Raw genomic sequence first — 26,075 nt, 5'->3', positions numbered from 1 at the left:
CTTTTCATTTAAAATTTATTATTATCATTTTTTTGTTTGATTTTTTTTTTTTTTTTATCTTAACCAAAATGCTACAGCAAAATTCTTTTTATCTGTTATGAATCATAAGATTCCAGTATAAGTTATTCCTAATATCATTCACTAGCAAACATGTTATAGCTTATATTTCAAATCCATTACAAAGATTAAACACACAACTCTCTTAGCAAGTTCAAGTAAATAATTATTAATAATCTTATTTAACTGTACTGTATATATTGCCCCTAGAATTTATTCATCTTATAACCCAAATTTTGTACTCTTGGGCCAAAATCTCCCCATTTTCCCTGCCTTTTACTTAACTACTTGTTTTGTTGTTTTACAGTCTGTTTGTTCATTTCTTTGAGACTAGCTTCTATGTATTGCCTTGAACTAATGGCAGTCATCTTGTCTCAGCCTCCTGAGGACTAGACCTCTATAGGTGTGCAATACCACACCCAGCTTATACGTTACTTTGGAATGTTAATTGAAAACACTATCTTAGAAGCTGACAAGATGGTTAGAGGCACTTGCCACACAAGCCTAACAACTTGAGTCCAATCCCTAGAATCCAGGTGAGAGGAGAGAACCATCTCCCTCAAATTGTCCCCTGACTGCCACATGCATACCTTGATGTCCATACATATGCACACCCCAGAATAATAATAATTTTTGAAAATACTCTCTTCCTTCTCCCTTATAAAAATCCCACATATGTCCTGGTAGGTTAGTTTATGCCCAATTTTATTTCCCTCTAATCATAAGAAAAATTCATCCCTAAAGATAATTTTCTCAGATAATGACAATGATATTACTGTCTTAATATGATTATTTTTTTTATTAATATCCAAAGAATATAAACCTTCCTATTAATGCAAGTTTTAAGATTTTCTGGACACGGGAGATAGTAACATAGTGCACAAATATTAAATTAGCTTTAGATTTTTTGAAACATACAAGAAAATAGTCAAAATGAATGTTCCTTTGCTTACTACTTCAACGTTTAATAATCTTTCATTCCTCTTCTCTTCCTCAAGTATAACCACAATTCTGCTTATTCATGTTCAGACAAGGTCTGCACTTCACATTTGTCTCTTAACTCTTATCACACTTTATTTCTTTTTGTCTCCGTGCCATTTTATATCCACTTTATTAGAAGTATCTCAGGTTGCTTTCATGCCGGTCATATATAATAATGTAAATGGCGTCTGTGGAGTTGTGTGATGAAGTGGTCCTTAGTGTTATTTTTATTTATTTATTGAGACATAACTCGTTATGGCCTGGCACTTGCTATGTATAATGAACTGACCTTTCTCTCACAGAGATCCACCTCCCTCTACCTCCCATTCCTGGCCTATGTGATTTTATTTTGGGGATAGGGTCTCACTCTGCAACCCTGGCTCTTCTGGCACTTGCTATTGTAGTCCATTTAAGATTTTATAACAACCATTTTAGTAAGAAGCTAAAATAATCAAAACACAAAGTACAAGTAATCTTTATGCGACTTTTCTCTTTTACAAGCCCTACTGATTAAATTTTATATCATGTTCTATTTTCTCACAGTGGTTTTTAGACCGCATGGCTGATGATGACTGGTGGCCAATGCAGATACTGATTAAGTGTCCTAATCAAATTGTGAGACAGGTAAGGAGAAATATATTTGAAAAGAAATGGCTTTCAATTTATTCTAAATTGGTCTATAAATAGGATTGAAAATAGTTTGAAAGATCTATCTCCTATCATAAAAGTCACTTCCTCTCATTTTTATCAGCCTCTTAACATCAATTTTCACTATAAAATGACAGTTGTGAACAATTCTTTATATAGTAAAATAAACTGTTACTGCTAAGTCTTACCGTAATGACCAAAAAAGTTAAATGAATGGGACGTAAGTAATTTCTGTGACAAAGTCTGAATTGTCAAATTTTCCAATTTATTAAATCATTGGAAATTTTTGACAATGAAAATGAGACATTGTTTTTATGGTCATGTGTAATGCAGTATCAAAAACTCAATAATGCCACTTCCCAGTTGTCACTGAAAGAGAATTCTTACCCTGAAAAATTTGCCCAAACCTTTCAGATTGTGAAACTTGGTGTTTTTTAGTTTGTTCCTGAAGTTTTCCAACCGTAACCACTATCTAATCTTAAAATATCCATCACCTCCAAAAGTATCTGCCTTCACATTAGCGATTTTTCCCAATTTTATTCTCTTTCCTTCAACCTCCTGGATACTACCATTCTCCTTTCTGTCTTTATAGATTTGCCTGTTTTCAGCATTTTATGTAAATAATCATATACATTGTGTTCTCTTTTGTGATGTTCTGCTTTGACTTTATCTTTTAAAGATTTGTCCATGTTAAAATATATATCTGAACTGGATATGGTGGCTCATGCCTGTAATGCTAGCATTCAGGAGGCTGAGGCATGAGGATCACCATGAGTTTGACATCATCCTGGTCTTCAATGAGACGTTTTCTTAAAATCAAAAACAAAACAAACATCTCTCTTTTTTCCTGCCATCCACTGTTCCATTGAGTAGATACAACACATTTTGTTTATTTATTGAGCATTTGAGGCTTCTGCTTTCTGTTTTTTTGAGACAAGAGTCTGACTTTATATCTAGCTGGCCTAGAACACACCAGGCAGACTGGTGTTGAACTTGCTGAAATCCCCTTTTCTCTGCCTATAGCATGCTGGGATTACAGGCATGTGCCAGCTTTATTTCTCCTTTCTGTCTGTTTTATATACTGATATGATCATTTGCATACAAGATTTTGTTTGAACATACATTTTAATTTTGGGGGGTGTACTTAAAGTGGAATTTTCCATTTGTCTCAATGATATCTGTGGGCTTCACTTTTACTGTATTTTCTCCAGTACATATTGATGAGCTGAGGTTTTGTAAAGCTGTGATTTTGATAATCTATGTTACTGAAACCCTAGTTTGTTGGCATTTTCTCCCTATCATAAAGTTGATTTGTTTGGTTGGCTGGTTGGTTTTTTGTTTTATTTTGAGACAAGGTCTCACTGTGTTGCCCTGGCTGGCCTGGAACAACTACATAGACTGGGCTGACCTCGATTTCACCAATACTCATCTGCCTCTGCCTGTCAAGTGGTGGGATTAAAGGTGCGTACCACCATAGCCATCATAAAGCTAAATTTTCTTCTGGTACTGAGGTTTGTATCCCAGGGCCTTGGTTCATGCTAAGCATGCACTCCACCATTGAAGTATACCTCCAGCCCCTGAACAATATTTTTCAAGTACAGCCTCACTGTGTAACCCAGGATAGTTTCCAATTGGTGACCGATCATCATACTTCCACATCTTGCAGGCCAAATGGTGAATACCTGGAAGTTATGTTACATCTTTGTTACCTGATACAAGTTTTTCCTTATAGATGTTTCAGCGTTTGTGTATCCATGTGATTCAGAGACTGAGGCCTGTACATGCTCATCTCTATCTACAACCAGGAATGGAAGATGGGTAAGAAGTACTTCTAGATGGGGTGGGAGGAGATGGGCAGTCTTACTAGGTAGCCCTAGCTAGCTTAAAACTCACTCTGATTACTAGGCTGGCATCTGCCTGCCTCTGTCTCCTGAGTTAGTATTAAAGGTGTGTGCTACCATGCCGTTAAAACAAAGACATCTTTAAATATGTGTATGGAGATATTTATTTTGTTCCATTGGAAAATTATCCATAAAGAAGGTTTTTAATTAAATACATCTTCAGTTTCTTCTACAACTAACTTCATAGCTTAGTCTTTTTTTTTTTTTTTTTTTTTTTTTTTTTTTTGGTCTTTTTGAGACAGGGTCTCCCTGTCGCCCAGTTGGCCTGGAACTCACTATGTAAACCAGGGTGGCTTCAAACTCATAGAGATTCACCTGCCTCTGCTTCCTGAGTGCTGGGACTAAAGACATGCTCCACCATGCCTGGCTAACTTAATCTTTTTTAAGAATTGATTTAGTCATAGTAATTGGAGTATAATTACTTACACAGTGGCAGTTGGTATTCCTGTCACAAAACTAAGGGTGTAAGATCGGGGTTTTAAAAATAGTTTTCCTCCCAGACAATACCAGTCTCCAGACTCAACCATGTTCCTTAAGATATGTATATATTTTTTATTTCTTTCTTTTTTTTTTTTTTAGGTCAGATGATGTGGATGCCTCAGTAGAAGACATTGGTGGTCGTTCCTGTGTCACTCGATTTGTTAGAACTCTGTTATTAATTATGGAACATGGTGTAAAACCTCACAGCAAACATCTTACAGAGTATTTCGCCTTCCTTTATGAATTTGCCAAAATGGGTGAAGAAGAGGTAGGGCTAAATCTTGTTTGTTATATGGATTATGTACCTTTTCTTAGCATTTCCAATTCATTTATTAATTAAAAATTTCTAAATTGCTTGTTTTTAGAGCCAGTTTTTGCTTTCATTGCAAGCCATATCTACAATGGTACATTTTTACATGGGAACCAAAGGACCTGAGAATGTAAGTACTGTTCTATCATATATCAGAGGCCATGTTACCAGTAGTACACATGCAGTCATCACATACTACAAACCTTTAAACTCCGCTTTATTTATTTTTAGGCACTATTAAGGCTTCAAGATTTGTTGTGGTTTTTTTGTTTTTTGTTTTTTTTCTTTTGGTCTTTTGGAGACAGGGTCTCCTTGTAGCCCTAACTGTCCTGGAACTCACTTTATAGACCAGGCTGGCCTTGAACTCACAGAGATCCGCCTACCTCTGCCTCCCAAGTGCTGGGATTAAAGGCGTGCATTTTAAGTCTTTTTAAGACAGGGTCTCCTTCTAACCCCAGCTAGCCTAGAACTCACTATGTAGACCAGGCTGGCCTTGAACTCACAGAGATCCGCCTGTCTCTGCCTCCCGAGTGCTGGTATTAAAGGCGTGCGCTTTAAGTCTTTTTAAGACAGGGTCTCCCTCTAGCCCCAGCTAGCCTAGAACTCACTATGTAGACCAGGCTGGCCTTGAACTCACAGAGATCTGCCTGTCTCTGCCTCCTGAGTGCTGGTATTAAAGGCATGTGCCACAACTCCTGGCTTGGCTCCAAGTTTGTTTATCTTGTTCCTGTTAATTTTAGTGTGTTTATAACACACAAAAAAAATTGACTGTTGAATTTCATTGGTAAGTCCTTGAAACAAAGCAAATAAACTTTGTCTATTTAAGCAAAACTTACTTTGGGGTCTTTGATGCAATGTACTGTCTGTTTCTTCTTTTGAGTGGTCTTTTTTTTTTTAGGCTTTTCACTATTAAATTTCTCAAGAGTCTTCCAAAAATTTAATTAGCTGATCCAGTAATAATATTAAAGCATGATACGAATTTTGCATTGTCTGTGACAACTCCATTAGATTTAATGACATACACAGACTTTAGGCTTAGAGAATTTCACTTGTTTATAGATTATAATAAGTGAGGCTTTGATCCACGGTCCAGCTGCTGGGCTTGAACTCTCTTCAATCATTAATATACTGTCTCTTAAAATATATGAACTAGTTTTATCTAATTCCAGCCTATGTGGCTACCTGTTCTTTACTGGTTTTCATTTCTTCTTTTAAATTAAGAAAAGATCTTACTATGTAGCCTAGGCTAGCCTCAAACTTAATGATCTCCTGCCTCATCCACCCAAATTCTGTGACTGCTAGCTTGTACTATCATACCTGGCAGTTGCTTGCATCTCAGAGCCCAAGTGAATATCTCTTTGAAATACTTACTACTTGGGGCTGGAGAGATGGCTCAGAGGTTAAGAGCACTGGCTACTCTTGTAGAGAACCTGGGTTTGGGTTCCCAGCACCCACATGGTGGCTAACAACCATCCATAACTCCAGTTCCAGGAGATCATCACCCTCTTCTGACCTCTGCAGGCATTGCACAATACAGGTGCACTTACACACATGCAGGCCATACACTCATACACATAAAATAAAAATAGTAACAATAAAAGAAATACCTTCTACTTAGATTATCTAGAAACTACAAAAGATGTCTTTTGTGTGTGTGACTGGCATCTTTATTCAATAGAAAATACTGTTTTATCATGCTCCTAATATTTTATCTTGATTAATCATCCAAAGAGTTTGCTTACCTTTCTTCAGTATATTTTGCCAACTTAGTCTAAAATTGTCCTGAATGTGGTTCACACTATATTAAGTGGGGTTTAACCTTTAAATGCTGGGGTTTTTTTTTCCCCATAATACCTGTTCCTTCCACCATTTACCTATTGAAACAAGGATGAAGTTGAAACTAATACCATATTAAAATTGAATTTTGTTCCAATTAGCCTCAAGTTGAAGTATTGTCAGAGGAAGAAGGGGAAGAAGAAGAAGAAGAAGAAGATATCCTCTCTCTGGCAGAAGAAAAATACAGGCCTGCTGCCCTTGAAAAGATGATAGCTTTAGTTGCTCTTTTGGTTGAACAGTCTCGCTCAGAAAGGTGAAATGTTTCAACATTCAAAAATGCTTACAGCGTGTTTGGTTTTATTCTTTATACATAATTGTTCTATCTCTATTCAGTTTTTATTACAAGTCTTTTTTAAATAATAACAAACATCACTTCAACTTTTGTGGCTTAAGAATTCCAGTCCTTTCTACTAAACTCGTCTCTGAGTCATGTTAGAAATAGTCATTGAAGAATTCTATATAAAAATATAGCAAAATTCGATGGATGTTCTGTTCTTACCCTAGCAACTATACTTCCAGGGTTCTGCCCCAAAATACAGAGAGATATATGTGCAGAGGTATTTATAAGTAGCATTTCTGGTAGCAAAAGACTGGAGGTAGCTCAGTGTTCATCAGAAAGGAACTAGTCAAAAAAAAAAAGGAAGTATGGACTTCATCTGTGCTAATACCATGGAGAAATCTTTATGATACACACATATCCTTCCTCCCCTTCCTTCTTCTTCTCCCTTCAAAAGACCAGGTAGGGAAGATTGTATATTTTATAATACTTTTTAGGAAAAGAAACACTAAGAGAAAGAATGTATATGTGTATAGCTGATCTTCATTCATGCATTACTGTTTACAAAGTCACATACTTATAAAATTTATTTGTAATGCTGACATCAATACTTAAGGAGCTTTCATAGTCATCCACAGACACATGTGTATTCAGGGTGGCGAGAGATTGGAGTTCCTGGCACGTGCTTTCCCAGCTGAGGTCAGACAAAGCAGTGGTCAGCTGTCTTGTTTAGATTTTCGTGTTGTAAACAAATGTACTTCTCATAATGTATGCCACATTTTTCAAATATTTATGCTTCTCCTTGGCGATGTCACTGTTTAAAATGGCTCCCAAGCATAACACTTCATGAAGTGCCATTTTGTGGTCCTAAGCTTAAGGGAAGCTGTGATGTGCCTTAGAGTGAAAATAAATATATCACTTAAGTTTTATTTAGACATGAGTTACAATGCTGTTGGCTATAAGTTCAATGTTACTGAATAATACATATTAAATAAGGCGTCATTTAACAAAATACCTGTAAAATATGGTAATGTATTAATTACTTGATGAAAATGTTACAACAGGCTTGCAGGGACTTACTTCTGTATTTTCCATAGGAGCAATGATTTGATTTTTGGTAATTCAGTGTTTGTAGCATTTCATAGGATGTGACTACTCAAATATCAAGAATCAGCTATATATCAAATAATCTTTAAGTAATATGGTTTCCAGTGGAGGTGAGAGAAAACAAGGTGGAGGGGACAGAAATGGAAGATTGGCAAAACAAAATGTTTATTTTGTAGACTTAACATTGGAATCCTGTAAATGTTGTGTATGATTATAAATAAATATATAAGAAGCGATATCTAAAAATCAAAGAAATAATGAAATAAATGAACCTTACTCTATTTTAAGGAGGTGATATAGCCAGTGGAGAGGAATTAAAGTATATTCAGAATACTTTAACTGTTATTTTCTAATAGGATGTACATTTTCTAATAGGATGTACATGAAGGAAAACAAGAATTGCAAAATTATCCTGAACTGTTTCAGTAGTTATATTGTTACTAATATAAAAAAGTATTATGTGACCAGGTTCTGGGCATGAAGTGAGTGAGAATCTTGGAATGTTTTCTCATTTTGAAAAGTATGGTGACTTAAATAGACTACTGAGGTCATGTTCAAAGGACTCAACTTACTTTAGGAGTTTCTGTTGCTCATATGTTGGACAAGTTGCACATCAAAAATATTAATAACTATGATGGAGTGTGAAACACATCAAGATGTTTAAATTGATAAGCTCAGAATGATAAACTAAAAAGAAAATTTGAAAAACCTGGCAACGTTTGAAGCATACTGGAAATTCACATCTTTATTTTGAATACTGATAAAGGAAATGGTATGAAAGATATGTTTATCTTACCTGCAAGAAGTAAAAGGTCATGGCAACCAAATGATGGATAAGGGAAAGTTCATCAATACAGAAATGTTTGAACTAATAAATGAGCAAGGAATGTTGGAATTAGAAAGTCATTGTTTTGTAACCCCAAATGCATCCATGGTCATCACTGGTGGAAAATGTTATAAAAGGACTAACCCTTCGTTATGTGTCTCCCTGAGGAAAGTCCACACTACCACCTACAAAATGCCCTTGATTAAAAAGTCAAACCTAGATCTAATCAAGTCTTTAGATCTACCTACCGCTTTACAGGAACAGTTGAATGTGCTAAAACACCACCACCAGGATACAATTAGCAAAACATAAATATTGGAAGTGCTACAGGACAAACTGCTTTCTTCAATGGATAAATTGCAATAATCAAAGTTCTAAGGGAAACCAATAGATTAAAAAATTTAAAGACATTTAAACCAATTGTAACAGCTTTCATTCAGATCCAGATCGAAACAAATAAAGTATAAAATATTTTTTAGAAACTTGAGGAAATTTGTACAATGGCTATTGTAAGATAGTAAGGAATTGTTGCTTTACTGTAGGCATGGATAACGGTACTGTGGTTATGTTATTGAAATATCTGAGCTATGTATTGAGATTTATGGATTAAATGATAAAATATCTGGAATTTGCCTCAGAATAATGCATATTGGGTGACTGGTGATAAAAGTGAAACAAGATTGGCTATTATTTGGGTAAATTTGAACTTGTGTATTGAGATACTTGACACTATTCTAATTTTTAATTTATCTGAATTTTTGTAAAAGTTAAATGTATTAATTTTAAATTAGGTGACAATATTTATTACGTTTGTTTTAAAGAATCTGATGTCAGAAAAAACAGCTGTCAAAGTAAAATTAGATCCATTCTAGCAATTTAATATACAAATTTTATTGATTTAATGAAATAGAAATAAAGTAAATTGGGTTCCCATATTACCAGTAATGGAAAATTGCCTAAAAGATGCTTAGCAAGCAAATCCTGCCATCAAACACTCCCTTCCCCCAAATTTTACAATGGCAGGTTGGTGTGGCTATGATAGTATTGACAATTTTCATGCATGTCATGATGTAAGTAACTACACAGTAGTGCACATGGAAAAGATTTATTTCCACTAATATTTTCTTTTAGGCATTTGACATTGTCACAGACTGACATGGCAGCATTAACAGGAGGAAAGGTAATACCTTGACTAATATTAAACAGTTTAATCACCCTAAAAGTAATTTAACAGTTCTTAAATAAACTTTTTTTTTTTTTTTAAAAAACAGGGATTTCCCTTCTTATTTCAACATATTCGTGATGGCATCAACATAAGACAAACTTGTAATCTAATTTTCAGCCTGTGTCGGTACAACAATCGACTTGCAGAACATGTAAGTGCTAAAAGCAGCTTTAAATTTTTTTATAATTTTAAAGAGGCTGTTCTAAAATCCTGCTTTTTTGTGTTTCAGATTATTTCTATGCTTTTCACTTCAATAGCAAAGTTGACTCCTGAGGTATGTAAGTGGTCACTAGTAAGCATGCAGTTTTAGTAAACTGAGTTATTCCTTCATGTTTTATTACAAATACAATTTTTCAACTAAATATGAATATAGTCAGTATATATCAGATTACTACTTAGATGTAGTCTTCAAAGTTGTTTTGCTTGAACCTTAAGACCTGCATATATGGGGAAATATATGGACAATACAATATAGTATCATAGAATAGAAACAATAGTTTTGGTTGTTTGGTTGGTTTGGTTGGTTGGTTGGTTGGTTGGTTGGTTGGTTGGTTGGTTGGTTGGTTGGTTGGTTTTTTGTGCGGTTTTTTTGGTCTTTTTGAGACCCTGTAGCCCCATCTGTCCTGGAACTCACTATGTAGACCAGGCTGGCCTTGAACTCACAGAGATCTCTGCCTCCCAAGTGCTGGGATTAAAGGCATGCACCACCACACCTGGCCATAATAGTTTTTTTAATAATAGAAGCATTGCCTATTTCAGTTCCTGTCAGAAATTATTGCAAATGATTTCTCAGTGATCAGAAATTGCTACAGAAAACATTTAATGGAAATAATCAATGAGACATTCTTGGGGGATGAAAATTTTTTATTAGACAGGAGGAATGAGTTGCAGATTTCTCATGTACAGCATTGTATCTATAGTGAATAATGTAATTGAAAATTGCTAAGGGAATGGACTTTAATTTTTTTTTAACCATAAAAATAATTATGTGAGGTAACACATGTTAATTTGCTGAATTTCACCATTTCACACACCGTGTATATATTTCAGAACATTACATATACCATCGATATATAGAATGTTTAGTTGCCGATTTATAATAATTTTTTTAATGTGATGAGTGTATTGCCTGCATGCATGTGAGTACACCCATGTCATGCAGTGCCCATAGAGGTCAGAAGAGGGTATTAGATCCCCTGGAACTAGAGTTTCGGACAGTTGTTACCCGCCATGTGGGTGCTGGGAACTAAACATGGATCCTCTGCAAGAGCAGCCAATGCCCTTAACCACTGAACCATCTCTCCAGCCCAAATTGTTTAAATTACTTTTTTTCCAAATACATTTGACATCCAGAAAAATCTGTTCAATGTGCCTTCCACATAATTGATTGTATCTCCTAGCTGATCTTGATTTGATAGCAAGTAGTTCAAGTTCATATGCAAGAATGTTTACTGAATACGCTCAACCTAACAGCAGATTTGAATGAGTTTAGAAGAGTGTTTCTTTGGGGCTGGAGAGATGGCTTGGCAGTTAAGAACACTGGTTGTTCTTGCAGAAGACCCAGGTTCTAATCCCAGCACCCACATGGCAGCTAACAGCTGTCTGTAACTCCAGTCCCAGGGGATCTGACAGCCTCTTCTGACCTCCACACGCATTGCACGACACAGGCGCACTTACCTATATGTAGGCAATACACCCATACACATAAAATAAAAATAATAAAGAAGAGTGTGTTTCTTTTCTGCTGAATAACATAGTTGAAATTAATCTAAACAAAGATATTTGTCTTCTAGGCAGCCAATCCTTTCTTTAAATTGTTGACTATGCTAATGGAATTTGCTGGTGGGCCTCCCGGAATGCCTCCTTTTGCATCTTACATTCTGCAGAGGATATGGGAGGTAAGTCTTGGAGCAAGTGTTTTCTGTCTTCCCAAGGATTTTACATCTGACCCCATTCCCATTTACATTCTTTTTTTCTTTTTTTCTTTTTTTTCCGTCTTTTTGAGACAGGGTCTCCTTGTAGCTCCAGCTGTCTTGGAACTCACTACTAGACCAGGCTGGCCTTGAACTCACAGAGATCTGCCTGCCTCAGCCTGGGATTAAAGGCATGTGCCACCACGCCCAGCTACTTTCTTTATTTTTAGAGCAGCTTTACACAGCAAAATTGAGTGGAAGGTGCAGACATTTCCAATATTCTCCCCTGCCCTCATGCGTTTATATACCACCATTGCCCTCTTAAGTTTCCAAGTTTCTTTTTCTTTGGCTTGAATGGCTTAAGCCAGTGTGAAGTTGCTGTTCCTCTATCCTCAAGAAAAATCCCTTAAAGCAACTATAAGCCCTAGAAATATAAACCAAGTGTTTTTAGCAGTTGACAGAAATAGTAGGAGAAATACCACCCACTTCTTTTCTTCCAGAGTTAGTGCTGTGTAACAAAATTTCTTAGAATTAGAAAAGCTTTAGACAAGAGGTCAGATGGCAAACATTTTAGGTTTTTTAGATTACACACCTGTTGAAAATATTCCACTCTGCTGTTTTAACCAAAAAGCCAACTGTGAGTTAAAAAATAGTGGGCTTGACTATGTTCCAATAAAATGTCAAAATAAGCAGCCATAGAATTTGGCCTACAGGGTGTTTGCCAATCACTGCTCCAGATTTCTGAGATTCCCTTTACCCTTGAAAAAAATCTTCACATCAATTCAGTAAGCTCTTTTGTAGTCTCGTGTCGTAGTAATAGTTTGGGCATGCAACTGGAAAAGGAAATATGAGAATTAAAAGGACTTCTTTCCCTGTTGATGCTTAGGATGGAATCCAGGACTTTACGCTAGGAAAATGTTCTACCACTGAGCCATACTTCTAGCCAAAAATATTTTTAAGTAAATAAACTTAGTAAGACCTAAAAGTCATTGGATTCTTATGTTTAGCCTTTTATTTTAGTCCTGCGTTACTTTAAATTTTGTAGCTTCAGCATTTTTGCTACTAGACCTAAGTAGCTTTAAGCATAGCAGGGAAAAAGGAGTGAACTTTCCTTGAAAATTCTAGTTTAACAACAACAAAAACCACTTAGGGTAAATATTTGATGGCATATACCTAAAGAAGTTAAAAAAGTAATTGTTCATTTAGTTGACCTTATATTCTTTTTTGTCATTTCATTTGTAGGTTATTGAGTACAATCCTTCTCAGTGTCTGGACTGGTTGGCAGTACAGACACCCCGAAATAAACTTGCACACAGCTGGGTCCTTCAGAATATGGAAAACTGGGTCGAACGGTTTCTTTTGGCTCACAATTATCCTAGAGTCAGGACTTGTAAGTCAAATGTTCAAAACTGAGTCAACTATTTGTTGTTCTTCCACATTTTAGGTTTGTTTTAACTGTTGGTTTGCTTTTTAGAGTTTTTTGGGGTACCAGTGATAATGCCCGTTGTATAATATAAAATTCTTAAAGTTGTCCTAAAAGGCCAGTTGTTGAGTTTTTGTTCTGGGTTTTTGTTTTGGGTTTTTTGATTTTGTATTAGTATTTGAAAACGTGTGACAGTGTTTTAAAAGTATTTATAGTATTTTGTGGGGTTTTTTAAAGATGAAGAAACCATTTTCTTTCTTGGATGACATCATTACTCCTGTCTTTATTTCCTTGCTTGATAGAGTTTTAAGGCATGATCAGTATTGGTAAAGGATGTAAAAGATGAGAAAACCCTGCCTTAAAAGTAACTTTTCATAAATCTAAGAATAAAAGAATTAAGACGGAAAAATACTGAGCGTAATCATGAGAATACCGATCTTTTGCACCCAAGCCATTAGAGAATAAATAAGAAATTTTGAAAGACAAATGTACAAATAGCAAAAATAGACATTTCACTGGGCAAGAAATTGCTTGTTAATAAACATAATATATCCACTTTTGATAGTTCAAAGAAAAAATCCAGATAATTACTTTGAAATTTCTTTAGTCATTGAAGCCCTGTTTTCCCAGCTGTCTGTTGGAAAAAAAAGATTCATGCGGGGGCGTGGTGGCGCACGCCTTTAATCCCAGCCCTCGGGAGGCGGAGGCAGAAGCAGGCGGATCTCTGTGAGTTCAAGGCCAGCCTGGTCTACATAGTGAGTTCCAGGACAGCTGGGGCTATACAGGGAGACCCTGTCTCAAAAAGACCAAAAAATAAATAAAAAGTTTCATAACTCTTCGGAGAAATAATGATATTAGGGCAAGCAGTAATTAAGATGAGTTAGCACATTTGTATAATGCCTTAATGTAAAGAAATATTCAACAGACATGTGGCTGTGTCCTTAAAGGGACACAAAGCTCCTCAAAGAACTCCAGTTGCTAAAGCTTGAACAATTTCAGTAACAAGATAATACTGTTTACTAACTCACAGCCATGAGTCCATACTAATAGAAATAAGTAATTGAAAAAATAAAAGAAATCTGTATAGGAGAATAATGAATAATTTCTGCATACTCGCAAAAAGGTGGAACTTAATTCCTCCTTGATATGAGCTTATTAATTTAAAGAGGAGAATATAGGGAATGTCAGAATTAACTTGACAGTATAGAAACTGACAGATACCAACTCAGCCAAGTGATTAAAATGGTTATTATCACCAAATCCAGTTGGTAGAGTATTCCCTGACATGGTATAATATAAAAGATCATCGTTATGATCTTCCCCAAAATCCTTATTCTGAGCCAAATCATGATAAACATCAGATAAACTCAGTTTGAGTTACATTCTGTGAACTGCCTACCTAGTATTGCTCAAAACTATCCAAGTCATCAAAAACAAGGTGTGTAAGAAAGTGTCAGAACCAAGAGGAGATGTTACAGTTAACTATAATTTGCCAAGTAGGATTCTAGAAGCAAACAGACAGACCCTGGTTCAAAACTAGTGAAATCTATAGTGTGGAACAAATATCAATTTGCCATTGTTAGTTCCTTAATCACAGTACCTTTAGCATAATAGTAATAGATGTTAATGGTAGTGGGAATTGAATGAGGGTTGTATGAGAACTGTATGTTCCATCTGTTTTGAAATCAAAGATTTATTTGAGAAAGACATTTCAGTAGAGGGCACCCATGGATTGGCACTCTGCCCATGATCTTGCTTTTTCAGCTACTTTTGTTAACCCCATAATCCCGTAATGGTGGGATGTTTATAATAGCTAACACGTCTACTGATTGTCATTTGTGTTCTGACTCCTAAATGCACAAAACAGTAAGAACAACTGAAATTGAAATAAAGGTTTTTCGTTAGATGTTAGGTTAATTTTCATGTTAGTGCTGTGGAAATGAATTCTTGAGCATACTGTTAATATTGTAATAACCCCTTCACAAAAGTCCATTTTGTAGTTTATGCCAAGATCTTTTAAAAAGTTTTGTCCCTTCTAGCTGCTTAATACCATTTCAGGAGTTCTAGTGTAAGTAAATCATCCAAAATGTAGATGTCCAGTGGCATTACTTAAAATTGAAAAATTAGCCAGGCGTGGTGGTCACACCTGTAGTCCCAGCACTTGGGAAGCAGAGGCAGGCGGATCTCTGTGAGTTCAAGGCCAGCCTGCTCTACATAGTGAGTTCCAGGACAGCTGGGGCTACAGGGAGACCCTGTCTCAAAAAGACCAACAACAACAAAAAAAAAAAACCTGGGTACCATCGTGTAAAATTACATCAATGAAAACTGCAAAGGAAGAAAAAAATCCTTTTGATGCACAGAACCAAATGTTTGAATAGAAGGAATATATTTTTAGAATAACAATTCAGGTAGCATTTACATGAAAAACTAAAGAGAAATGCTTCCAAATGTCATAAAATAGCTTTAAGAAATATCTGTGAATCTTAAAAAAGTTGAGTCTCTGGGTACATATATATATACCTATTTTATCTTTAAAATAGTTGTAGAGTAGAAGTCAGTTTCTTTCAACTTTGATGTATAAAACAAGACCCAGTACCTAGATTAATTTTTTACTCATATAAGTGCATATAGTTAATGTCTAACAAGACATTTATTTCAGTGCCCAGCATAGTGGTGCATTCCTTTTAATCCCAGCCCTTGGGAGGCAAAGGCAGATGGATCTCTGGGAGATCGAGGCCACCATGGTTTACATAATGACTTCCAGGTAGACTGAGCCTAGGGAGTCCCTACCGCCCCAAAAGACATTAACTTTAGAATTATAATATGTTTAATGATAGTTTTCAAGTATGCTAAAGGAGGAATTCAAGTTAATATTTATCAGTGGCATACATAATTTTACATGCTACAAAAAAAACCTTTATTATAGATCTCATTCTCTCTTTATAACCATATAAATTTGTGCAATTATCTCTCAATTATTACAGAATACTGGTTGTTTTTTAAGTGACCAGAAACTAAGACCATAAAATAGTAAATGATTTCGCAGTATCAAGCACCTTTTGGTAGGGCTTCTTCTTCCAAATGATATTTGTTCTCTTTATTAAATCATACTATTTCTTCAGAAGAAATAAATTGCAAAGTGGGAAAATTCTGCATCTTGGAAAAGCTGAACAAAATAGATTTGAAAACTAGTTCTACTAGCCATCACTTAGGTAGAAGAGGAGTATCAGGAGTTCAGTCTAGCTTGAAGGATGTTCTGAAAACCTGCTCAAAAATTTAAAAAAAAAAGGGTAACTTCTGCTAACGGTGATTATTGTAACCACTTAAATATAAGAGTGGCAGAATGGAAGGTGTTTATTATCCTTCAGGAATCTTTGGGGCCAAGGGTGAAGCAGAAAGATGTTTAAGAAATGTCATGCCCTTTCATTTTTTATTCATTTTTATTATTGAAGGGAAGAGTGGCTTTGTGTTTAATGACTGCTCTTCAGTCTATTTAAATCTTATAAGGATCTGACAGTTTTGTTTTACATTTTATAGCTGCAGCTTATCTTCTGGTGTCCCTTATACCAAGCAATTCATTCCGCCAGATGTTCCGGTCAACAAGGTCTTTGCACATCCCAACCCGTGACCTTCCACTCAGTCCAGACACAACAGTAGTCCTACATCAGGTCTACAACGTGCTCCTTGGTTTGCTCTCAAGAGCCAAACTTTATGTTGATGCTGCTGTTCATGGCACTACAAAGCTAGTGCCCTATTTTAGCTTTATGACTTATTGTTTAATTTCCAAAACTGAGAAGCTGATGTTTTCCACATATTTCATGGATTTGTGGAACCTTTTCCAGCCTAAACTTTCTGAGCCAGCAATAGCTACAAATCACAATAAACAGGCTTTGCTTTCATTTTGGTACAATGTATGTGCTGACTGTCCAGAGAATATCCGCCTTATTGTTCAAAACCCAGTGGTAACCAAGAACATTGCCTTCAATTACATCCTTGCTGACCATGATGATCAGGATGTGGTGCTTTTTAACCGTGGGATGCTGCCTGCCTACTACGGCATTCTGAGGCTCTGCTGTGAGCAATCTCCTGCATTCACACGACAACTGGCTTCTCATCAGAACATCCAGTGGGCCTTTAAGAATCTTACACCACATGCCAGCCAATACCCTGGAGTGAGTAAAATTAATACTCGTAATATCTCTGCCCTAAGATTGATTAGCAATATAACTTTCCCATTTAAGAAATGACAAAATATAGAATAGTCTTAACTTTATAATCATTCATCCCCCTTTTATTTTTCAAAGCTAGGAATTCAACCCCGGACCTTGCTTTGGCCTAGGTACCTGCTCTGCCCTTGAGCTACATCCTTACCAACCATTCTTAAGGACTTAACATGTTTGCTTTCTTGAATACCCTTATATAGTGTTATATTGTCATAAAATTGATAAATACGTGGTTATATTTTCTTAGATTGATGTAAAAATTTTGTCTCCAATGGAGCTTACATTTTTAATTTTGTGTTTTTATATTGTTGGGTTTTGTTTTTAATTTTTGTTTGACAGTGCTAGGGAGCAAACCTAGGGCCTTGGGCAAGCTTTGCAAGTACTCTACCATTCAGCTGCATTCCCAGCTGTACCTCTGATTTATGCCCACTAAAAAGACCAAGAAAGCTTTAAGGAGTGTTATTTTTAAAGTAGATAATTGATTATCGAGGACCACATATTTTGCTAAGGTATGACGTCCACTGCAGACTCCATAATGTTGTTTCTCTATATCCCAAGTGAATGAAATGAGGAAGAGATTATTAGCTTAGATGTACATACAGTTCCAGTCTGATATTAAATTTTTCCCTGTATGTAAGATTATTATTATTCCTGATTATTTTCACTTTTGTTTCTTCCTTTTGTAAATTGTTTTTTTACCAATGAAACTGTTCTTTGTAGATGGTATAGTAGGTTGTTTAGACTCTCTCGCACAGAAAGAATAGCATCATTTCCTGTTCAGAAATTAGAATGCTTGTAATAGAAGAAAGAAAATTACTTTTTTCAGCACTGGATATTTAAAGCTAAGGCTGTAGAATGCAGAAGGAAAAGGATGAGAGAGTCTATCTTAGGTTGAAGATGTCATGAACAAAATTGTTTCAGTAGTTCAGTAGAACTGTGTCTCCATCACAGTTCACATAAATAACATTTATTTACTAAATATGATAGCCATGGTTTAGATGTACCTGTGAAGAGAGCTAGGTGAGTTAAAAATGTCCATCTTCCTATGTTGTTTCTTGCTTTTGACAACAGTGAAATGTATTCTCTATTTTGTAGAACTTAGCTAATGGAAATTTTCATGAAAATTGTGTTTAAAGTTTTGCCAAGAAAAGTATAAAGCTGATTCAGTTCATTGATCAGTATGTTAGAAACTTAACCATTACTTAACATTTATATTAGTATATTAGTTTATAAAATCACAACTAGTCATTATACTAAAATATTCTAAATGTTGATATAAAGGTATATAAGAAACAGTATTGATTCAAGTGTAATTCAGGTGTTTAAAATCTTTAAAATGGAGTCAGTACAATGGCTCAGTGGGGAAAGGCACTTAGCACCAAGCGTGGCCACCAGGGCTTTATCCCTGGTATGCACCTGGTGGAAGAATAGAACCAACTCCTGAAAACTGTCCTCTGATCTATAAACAAGTGAACATGCATGCACACATACACAAAATAAAATAAATATACTAAAACAATCTTTAAGACAAAGTAATGATTTCTCATTTAGTAAAGAAAAGGGAACCAAAAGGATTGGTTATAGCCTATCACTAAATATATTTTTGAATTTTAAAGGCTAGTACTTTCAACAGTATTAGCTGTTTTAGATTTTATTTGTAATTTTTTTTAATCTTTGTGAACTGTGATTTTAAGGCTAATACAGGTGTGTCCAACTAAGGCTGAAGAGATACACGTAGCTGCATTCACTTGAGGGTAGCTGTGAATACAGCCCAACACAAAGTCGTAAACAGTTAAAGCATGACTTTGGGGTTTTTGTGTATGTGTGTGTGTGTGTGTGTGTGTGTGTGTGGTAGTTTTTGTAACTTGATTACAGTTCTCAAACCTGAGCTTTATAGATGACATCATGTTACAATATCAAAAAGTTGAGCACACATGGTAGTATTATGTATTCAGTTTTTAAAATAGATTTTGTTAGTAACTTTATGATACCTGTTCCTCAGCAGTAGTATAATTACCTTGTGTGATTTTTAGTAGTTTGCTAATGAGTGTACATTCAGAAATGAGAAGCAGATATTTTAAAATGTTAACAGGATTAAACATCATTTTTCCTATTTACCTCTTTTAGGCCGTGGAAGAACTGTTTAACCTAATGCAGCTGTTTATAGCTCAGAGGCCAGACTTGAGAGAAGAAGAATTAGAAGACATTAAGCAGTTTAAGAAAACAACCATAAGTTGTTACTTACGTTGCTTAGATGGCCGCTCTTGCTGGACTACTTTAATAAGGTAAAAGAGATATTTTGTGATGTTCTTTTGGATATTTTTTCAAATGAGACGATGGGAACTTTTTTGACACTAAAAGAGAAATATTTTATAACTAAAAGCTTATTCTAATACTATTATTATTATTATTTGAGATACACAGTCTCTTATAGCATAAGTAGGGCTCGAACTCTCTGTGTTGCTGATGACCTTGAACTTGTGATCCTCCTGTGTCCACATCCCATGGAGATTACAGGACCTTAATATATAATCTTCTAAGGTTTGAAGGTCCTGTTTGTGACAGTTCATCCTGACTTATACTAGGGGGTTCAGTTCTAGAAGCCTCTGGAAACAACTTTTGCATCTTAAGTTGTATCTGATTGTTAATATCTCTTTCATTAATATAACAATCTATATAATTAATTGTTCAGAGCTATAGAAATTATTGAATGACTATAAAAGAACTGTTACAAGCCACAAATTGCTTTCTTTTCCTATAGAAACAGTGCCGGCTAATTTGTTAAAATGCTGAGAGAGGGAGTGGAGCTGGAGGAATGGAGGCTTGGGGATGAGGGTTCTCAGTGGGTACACAGGTTTTTACTCACTATCATGAAGACTTTGCTGTCATATTAAGCTAATCAACCCAAGAAAAAATTCTTCAGATTATCTTCATTTGAAAGCTTTTAATTTTAAATCTGATTGCTCTATAAAATGAAATAAACATTCTTGCCAGATCTCTTTAAAGGAATTCTTTTAAAAGCTTAGCATTCATTTTGAATGCATTGTTTTCTCAAGGTTTATTGCTTGCAGCTTTTTAAGTTTTAAAGCTTGTTTCTTGAAAACAGGAAGCATCCCGTGATGCTCGAGTTGCCCTCTGTAACAGTACTTCTGTGTCCTATGAAATTAGTTATATTCACAACACTAATTCAGATGTTTTTATTCTATAACTTTAAAAAAAATTGTTATTTTTATTTTATGTGTATGAGTGTATTACCTGCATGTATGTAAGTGCACCTATGCCATGCAATGCCTACAGGGATCAGAAAAGGGCATCAGATTTGCATAGTTTATAAATTAGGCATCCATACCCTGGAAATCTAATGATCTACAACCGAGTGCCACTGTGATGACTAAAACTGTTGAGATTTATGTTTTACATTTCAAATTTAAGATGCTCATATTGTCCTGTATGACTAAGAAACAGTGTGCATACCTGCAGTCCCAACAGTCAAAACTGAGGCAGGGAAGACAGCCACAAATTTGCTGCTAGTCTTCAGTACTGATTGAGTCCAGGTCAACCAGGGCTATTTAACAAGACCTCTTAAAATTAAAAAGTAAACAAAACCCAGTTGTTGCCTGTTTCTTTTTCATTGCTAGATTTTTCTGTTTTGATTTAAGAGTTCTCAAATTGGACATTTCTATTCTTATAGTGCCTTCAGAATACTGTTAGAATCTGATGAAGACAGACTTCTTGTGGTATTTAATCGAGGGTTAATCCTGATGACCGAGGTAAATATTTTATCGTCTTTCAAATACTCTTGCCAAGACTTTGTATTTCATGAGTATAAAGAGTTCATACTAGACTTTTTCACAGGTTGCAAGACTTTAATTACATAGATTATTCCTCATTTTATATTTAGGGATTTTTTAATAGACTAGTTTTATTCATTTCATTTATAAAATAAAAATAAAATTCATGGGCGTTATAATCAAGGGCACACATTTCCCCAAAGCTTACTTGACAGAATGAAGAAATTTAAGATTTTCATCATCAGAGAAGTCACTGAAACTGTTACAGGTGACTGAAATACATTGGCATTCTCTGCATAGTTCTAACATCCACAAATGTGAGGGGGTTTTTTTTGTTTGGTTTAGGTTCTTTTGTACTATTTTTATTTTATGTATGTGTATATGGGTAGGTGCACCCGTGACGTGCAGTGTCCATGAAGGTGAGAAGAGGGCATCAGATCCCCTGGAACTGGAGTTATAGACAGTCATTAGCCACTATGTAGGTGCTGGTAATCAAACCTGGGCCTCTGCAAGAGCAACCAGTGCTCTTAACTGCTGAGCCATCTCTCCAGCCCCATGTGAGAAGGTTTTAAAGTACATTGTGCTGTTTACTTCCTATTGGAAATAGGATAAAATCATGCATGCCCAAAGTGAATTAAGATGTGCCAGTTTGTTGTGTGTTTTTGTTTTTGTTTTTTTTTTTTTAGTTAATGATATTACAAAGGTAGGATCAGAATAAGAAACTGTACTTTGGAAATGTTGGACTTGGCAATGGTGAATGGAAGAGCATTCAAATACATCCGTTCCTGAGCCAAAGACAGGGGACTTTCTGCTCCAAAATTGCCAAATGTTTCTGTTTGTCTAAAAGATACAGGGAAAAAATGATGAAAATTTCATTATTTTATTCAACAGATGTTTAAATGTCTGCTCTGTAGATACTGCACTAGGCTCTGGAATGTTACGATATATAAACTACAGTAAACTGACTCAAGAAGTTTAGGGGTTTTTTTGTTTTTTTGTTTGTTTGTTTGTTTGTTTTTTGAGACGGTCTGCCTGTAGCCCCAGCTGTCCTGAGTTCCACTTTGTAGACCAGGCTGGCCTTGAACTCACAGAGATCCACCTGCCTCTGCCTCCCGAGTCAAGAAGATTTTTTTAAAGGAATGCTTTGTTATGAAATGAAATAGAAAAAAGAACTAAGATTCAATTAAACTACTCTAGTTAATTCCTAACTTTTGGAGCTCCAGTCTTTTCAGGCCTGCTACTTTGAGTAACGGCTGACAGCTATTTATTTCACCATTGTCTTTCTACATCGTCCCTGGAAAGTTAGCTAGCCTTGCAGTCATCATGTGCGTTTTTAATTTCTGTGGCTCGCAGTCTTAGAACAAATCAGGATTTTTATTCTTTTTCTTCAGACTAAAGTGTTTACATAAAATATAGCTCTGAAGATACACGGCTATTCATATATTTTTAAAGAGCCGAAGGCTCATTTGGTAAAGTGCTTGCCATGTAGTCATGAGGGCTTCACCTGAATTTGGATTTCTAGCACCCACATAAGCCAGGCACTGCAACAGGGGGGTAGTGAGGCAGGAGGGACAGAGACAGGAGGATCCTGGGAGCTTCCTAGCTAGCCAGTGTAGCTAAGCCTGTGAGCTCCAGGTTCAGTGAGAGACCCTGTGTCAAAAAAATAAGGTGGCAAGCCAGTGAGATGGCTCAGTGTACTGGGGCATATATATGCCCATATATACACACACACACACAAATAGATAAATAAATGAATTTTTTACGTTTTTAAAAAAATAAGGCAGAGAATGATTGAGGAAGACATCAACCTCTAGCCTTCACTCATGCACACACATGCACCTACACATACATACACCATACACATGCATACAAAGGTGCTAAATGGAAGAATTTGACATGGATAGAAAACAAGATTTGCTTTGTATACATGCACATACATACAGTCTGAGTCTGAAAACATCTTTCATTTTGTTGCTCAATAGAGTAAGAATGAATTTAAGGTTCTGTTTTATCTTTCTAAATCACTTGTAGTCCTTCAACACACTGCACATGATGTATCATGAAGCTACCGCTTGCCACGTGACTGGAGACTTAGTAGAACTTCTGTCAATATTTCTTTCAGTTTTGAAGTCTACACGCCCATATCTTCAGAGAAAAGGTTTGGTTGTTTCTACTTATTTTTGTTATTGCTGCCATTAAAGAGAGATTTTTAAATAAGAGGCCCTAGAAGAATTGTCTTAACTCTACTTTTTGCACAGAATATGGTTCCAAAGCTAGGTAGTATCAGGAAATGTATGTCATGACCTCATAAAGGTGGAATGCTCTTGTATATTTTCTTTATGGCTACTTGAAAAAATAGGCAAGCATAGTATAAGAGTCAAGATTTAGGAGATTGGAAAACAACAAGCACAGTAATAAGTTGGTTATTTTTTGAAGCATCTCCCCTCCCAACTGGCAACCTTCATGGCTCAGATTAAATCATTTTTAATTTCAAAAGAAGTAAATATAAAATGTCATTCTTAATGTCCTTATCCATTATTATGAACGCTGCACTTTATGTTTCTAGAAAATGGAATAGATTGTATCTGGTATGCCACCTATAGTCTGCTACTTGGGGGACTGAAGGAGACAGAATTATTTGAGCCTCATAATTTAAAACTAGATAGCAACATCACACGACCCCATCTGAAAAAAAAGGTAAAGAAAGGGAGGACATAATCATCACTGAACCATGTACTTTTAAGAAATCTACCATGTTTAAGCTCAGTGAGATGGCTTAGTAGGTAAATGTGTTTGTTGCCCAATTCTGGTGAACTGATTTTGATTCCTGGAACCCACAGAAATGTAGAAGGAAGGAACTGACTCCACAAATCACCCTCTGATTTCCATGTGTGTGCTATAGCGCACACCCACTCCCACCATCATAAGCACAATAATAATAACATGCGGGTTTCAAAATGAAATAAAGCTAACATGTTTAAGAGTTCCAAACCAGCCTGAGCAAAAATCCCTCTCTGGAGATAGGAGGGAAAAAGGAGAAGGGGCAGGTTTAATGATTTTTTTTTTTTTCTTTTAACAGATGTGAAACAAGCATTAATCCAGTGGCAGGAGAGAATTGAATTTGCCCATAAACTTTTAACTCTACTTAATTCTTATAGCCCCCCAGAACTAAGAAATGCTTGTATAGGTAAGGTACTTGAAATATACGTATTTGTAAAAATCTGGTAGAACAATATTTTTGTCAGTTTCTGTGGGGTTTTTTTGTTTGCAAGATGTAGGTCTGTAGTGTTTAGAAGACATTTATGTTTGTGTGTGTAATTTACACAGACTAGCAGGTCTAAAGAAAAGCGAGTTCTGTTTTCTTAATATGCTAGTGTTAACATGTAGTTATAGCAGGCCACTCAGAATATATGGGTTCTTTGACTGTAGGTTATCTGTTGGCTTCTTGCAGCTCTAAAATTTTCTGATCTTTAGAAACGAGGCAGAATCACATGGATGTTTGCTTAGATAAAACTGGTATTGTAAAGGATTGGGTTGGTTATTTCACTGTTGGTTCTTGGGCCTCCAAGGTATTTCTCAGTTACTGTTCATAGGCTCTTAAGTATTACACCTTCACTCGATTACCTTTTTATAGAATAATTTGTGGCTGTTAAAAGAGTCATTTTAAATGTGAAGTGAATTTTTTACTACCATAGAAACCTCTTGAAATAGTGATCTTTATAAATTGTAATTGTTTATAATTTCTCAAAATAGCCATCATGAGCTTTACTTTTTTTGTCATTAAAGAGTGAGAATCAGTTCAGCCAACATCACAAAACTTTAGCAATTGCTTAGACTTCCAAATCTTTAAACCTCATGTTCTTCCTAAACTGTTGTGGTTGATTTTGTAAAGATAAATGATCAAGGTACATTGCTATGCAACTAGACAGTATTTACAAGGAACAGGGGTGGGGCAGGAAGAATAGTAAAATAGTGTTTTAAACTGCTGTTGCTAAATAAAAGCCCTCTACTGTGGTTATCAAACTGCTGATCCAGATTTGATTGAGCATCAGTTTCTCCCAGTGTTGGAGAGTAAAACATACTGCTAAAACTCCAGTGTTTTAATACTCAGAATATTTTAATTTTCAGATGTCCTCAAGGAGCTCGTGCTTTTGAGTCCCCATGATTTTCTTCATACCCTGGTTCCCTTCCTACAACACAACCATTGTACTTACCACCACAGTAATATACCAAGTACGTATTCATCTAGCACAGTACTTGAATATGGTTGGCATTTAATCATTCTGCACACTGAAGCTTGGAGATTTATTTTTTTCCATTTATCTTATTGTACACTTTTAATGTCTTAGTGTCTCTTGGACCTTATTTCCCTTGTCGAGAAAATATCAAGCTAATAGGAGGGAAAAGCAATATTCGGCCTCCGCGCCCTGAACTCAATATGTGCCTCTTGCCCACAATGGTGGAAACCAGTAAGGTATGTTGGGATGCCAGGAAAATCATATTTCTGTAGTACAAAATAATCTGAGATCTCCCCCTGGCAGTTGAGTCCCGTAGATTGATGTAAACCTTTTATGGATCCTAAGGGTAGAGTCATTTGGACTCTGATGAAATGTTGATTGGATATTTGCAAAATCAACAGTAAGCACAAGTAGTTAAGGGTTTAGGTTTCTTTTCGTGTTTTTTGTTTTGTTTTGTTTTTTTCCTCTCTTTTTAAAAAATAGCATAATAGTAAACATTAGTATTTTATCACTAGGCTAAATTGTAACTGGGTCATACATCTAAATCTGAAAAGTTAGGTTAGGTACCTGAGATTTTTTTTAAATTTGGCCATATAATCAAGACCTGTTTACTATTCCTGCAATTATATTCTTAACCTACCCATAATGTCATTGATCGATAGATTTATCATCTGGTTCCTGTTCTTTAATGCTTTTTCTAAAATAGTACCAATTCTAAATATAGAGACAAAGTATATTAACACAGGATAATTTATCTTAGTTGTAACATTTAAAAAAAAAAGTTTTTCCCCCTTTAGTTTTCTTCGCCCACACCTTCACTACACTCTTCTCTTGCCTAC

At 35.6% G+C, this 26,075-nt stretch overlaps 1 protein-coding gene across 1 annotated transcript in view; it reads left to right on the top strand.

The window, feature by feature from the left end:
- Positions 1-26,075, top strand: part of Usp34 (ubiquitin specific peptidase 34) — a 239,249-nt gene that overhangs the window by 196,068 nt on the left and 17,106 nt on the right. Inside the window, exons 59-75 of the mRNA XM_008844481.3 lie at positions 1,582-1,662; positions 3,419-3,504; positions 4,167-4,335; positions 4,433-4,507; positions 6,315-6,466; positions 9,555-9,603; positions 9,695-9,799; positions 9,878-9,922; positions 11,442-11,546; positions 12,804-12,951; positions 16,522-17,156; positions 19,335-19,492; positions 20,899-20,977; positions 23,030-23,156; positions 24,078-24,185; positions 25,127-25,231; positions 25,348-25,472. Of these exons, the coding sequence (XP_008842703.1) occupies positions 1,582-1,662; positions 3,419-3,504; positions 4,167-4,335; positions 4,433-4,507; positions 6,315-6,466; positions 9,555-9,603; positions 9,695-9,799; positions 9,878-9,922; positions 11,442-11,546; positions 12,804-12,951; positions 16,522-17,156; positions 19,335-19,492; positions 20,899-20,977; positions 23,030-23,156; positions 24,078-24,185; positions 25,127-25,231; positions 25,348-25,472 (2,352 nt within the window). The remainder of the gene's footprint in view (positions 1-1,581; positions 1,663-3,418; positions 3,505-4,166; positions 4,336-4,432; positions 4,508-6,314; positions 6,467-9,554; positions 9,604-9,694; positions 9,800-9,877; positions 9,923-11,441; positions 11,547-12,803; positions 12,952-16,521; positions 17,157-19,334; positions 19,493-20,898; positions 20,978-23,029; positions 23,157-24,077; positions 24,186-25,126; positions 25,232-25,347; positions 25,473-26,075) is intronic.

This window comes from Nannospalax galili, unplaced genomic scaffold, assembly GCF_000622305.1.
Source record: "Nannospalax galili isolate Female #2095 unplaced genomic scaffold, S.galili_v1.0 scaffold682, whole genome shotgun sequence".
Lineage (NCBI taxonomy): Eukaryota > Metazoa > Chordata > Mammalia > Rodentia > Spalacidae > Nannospalax > Nannospalax galili.
The sequence above is the reverse complement of the archived record's forward strand: the minus strand, read 5'-3'. Positions and strand labels throughout refer to the sequence as shown.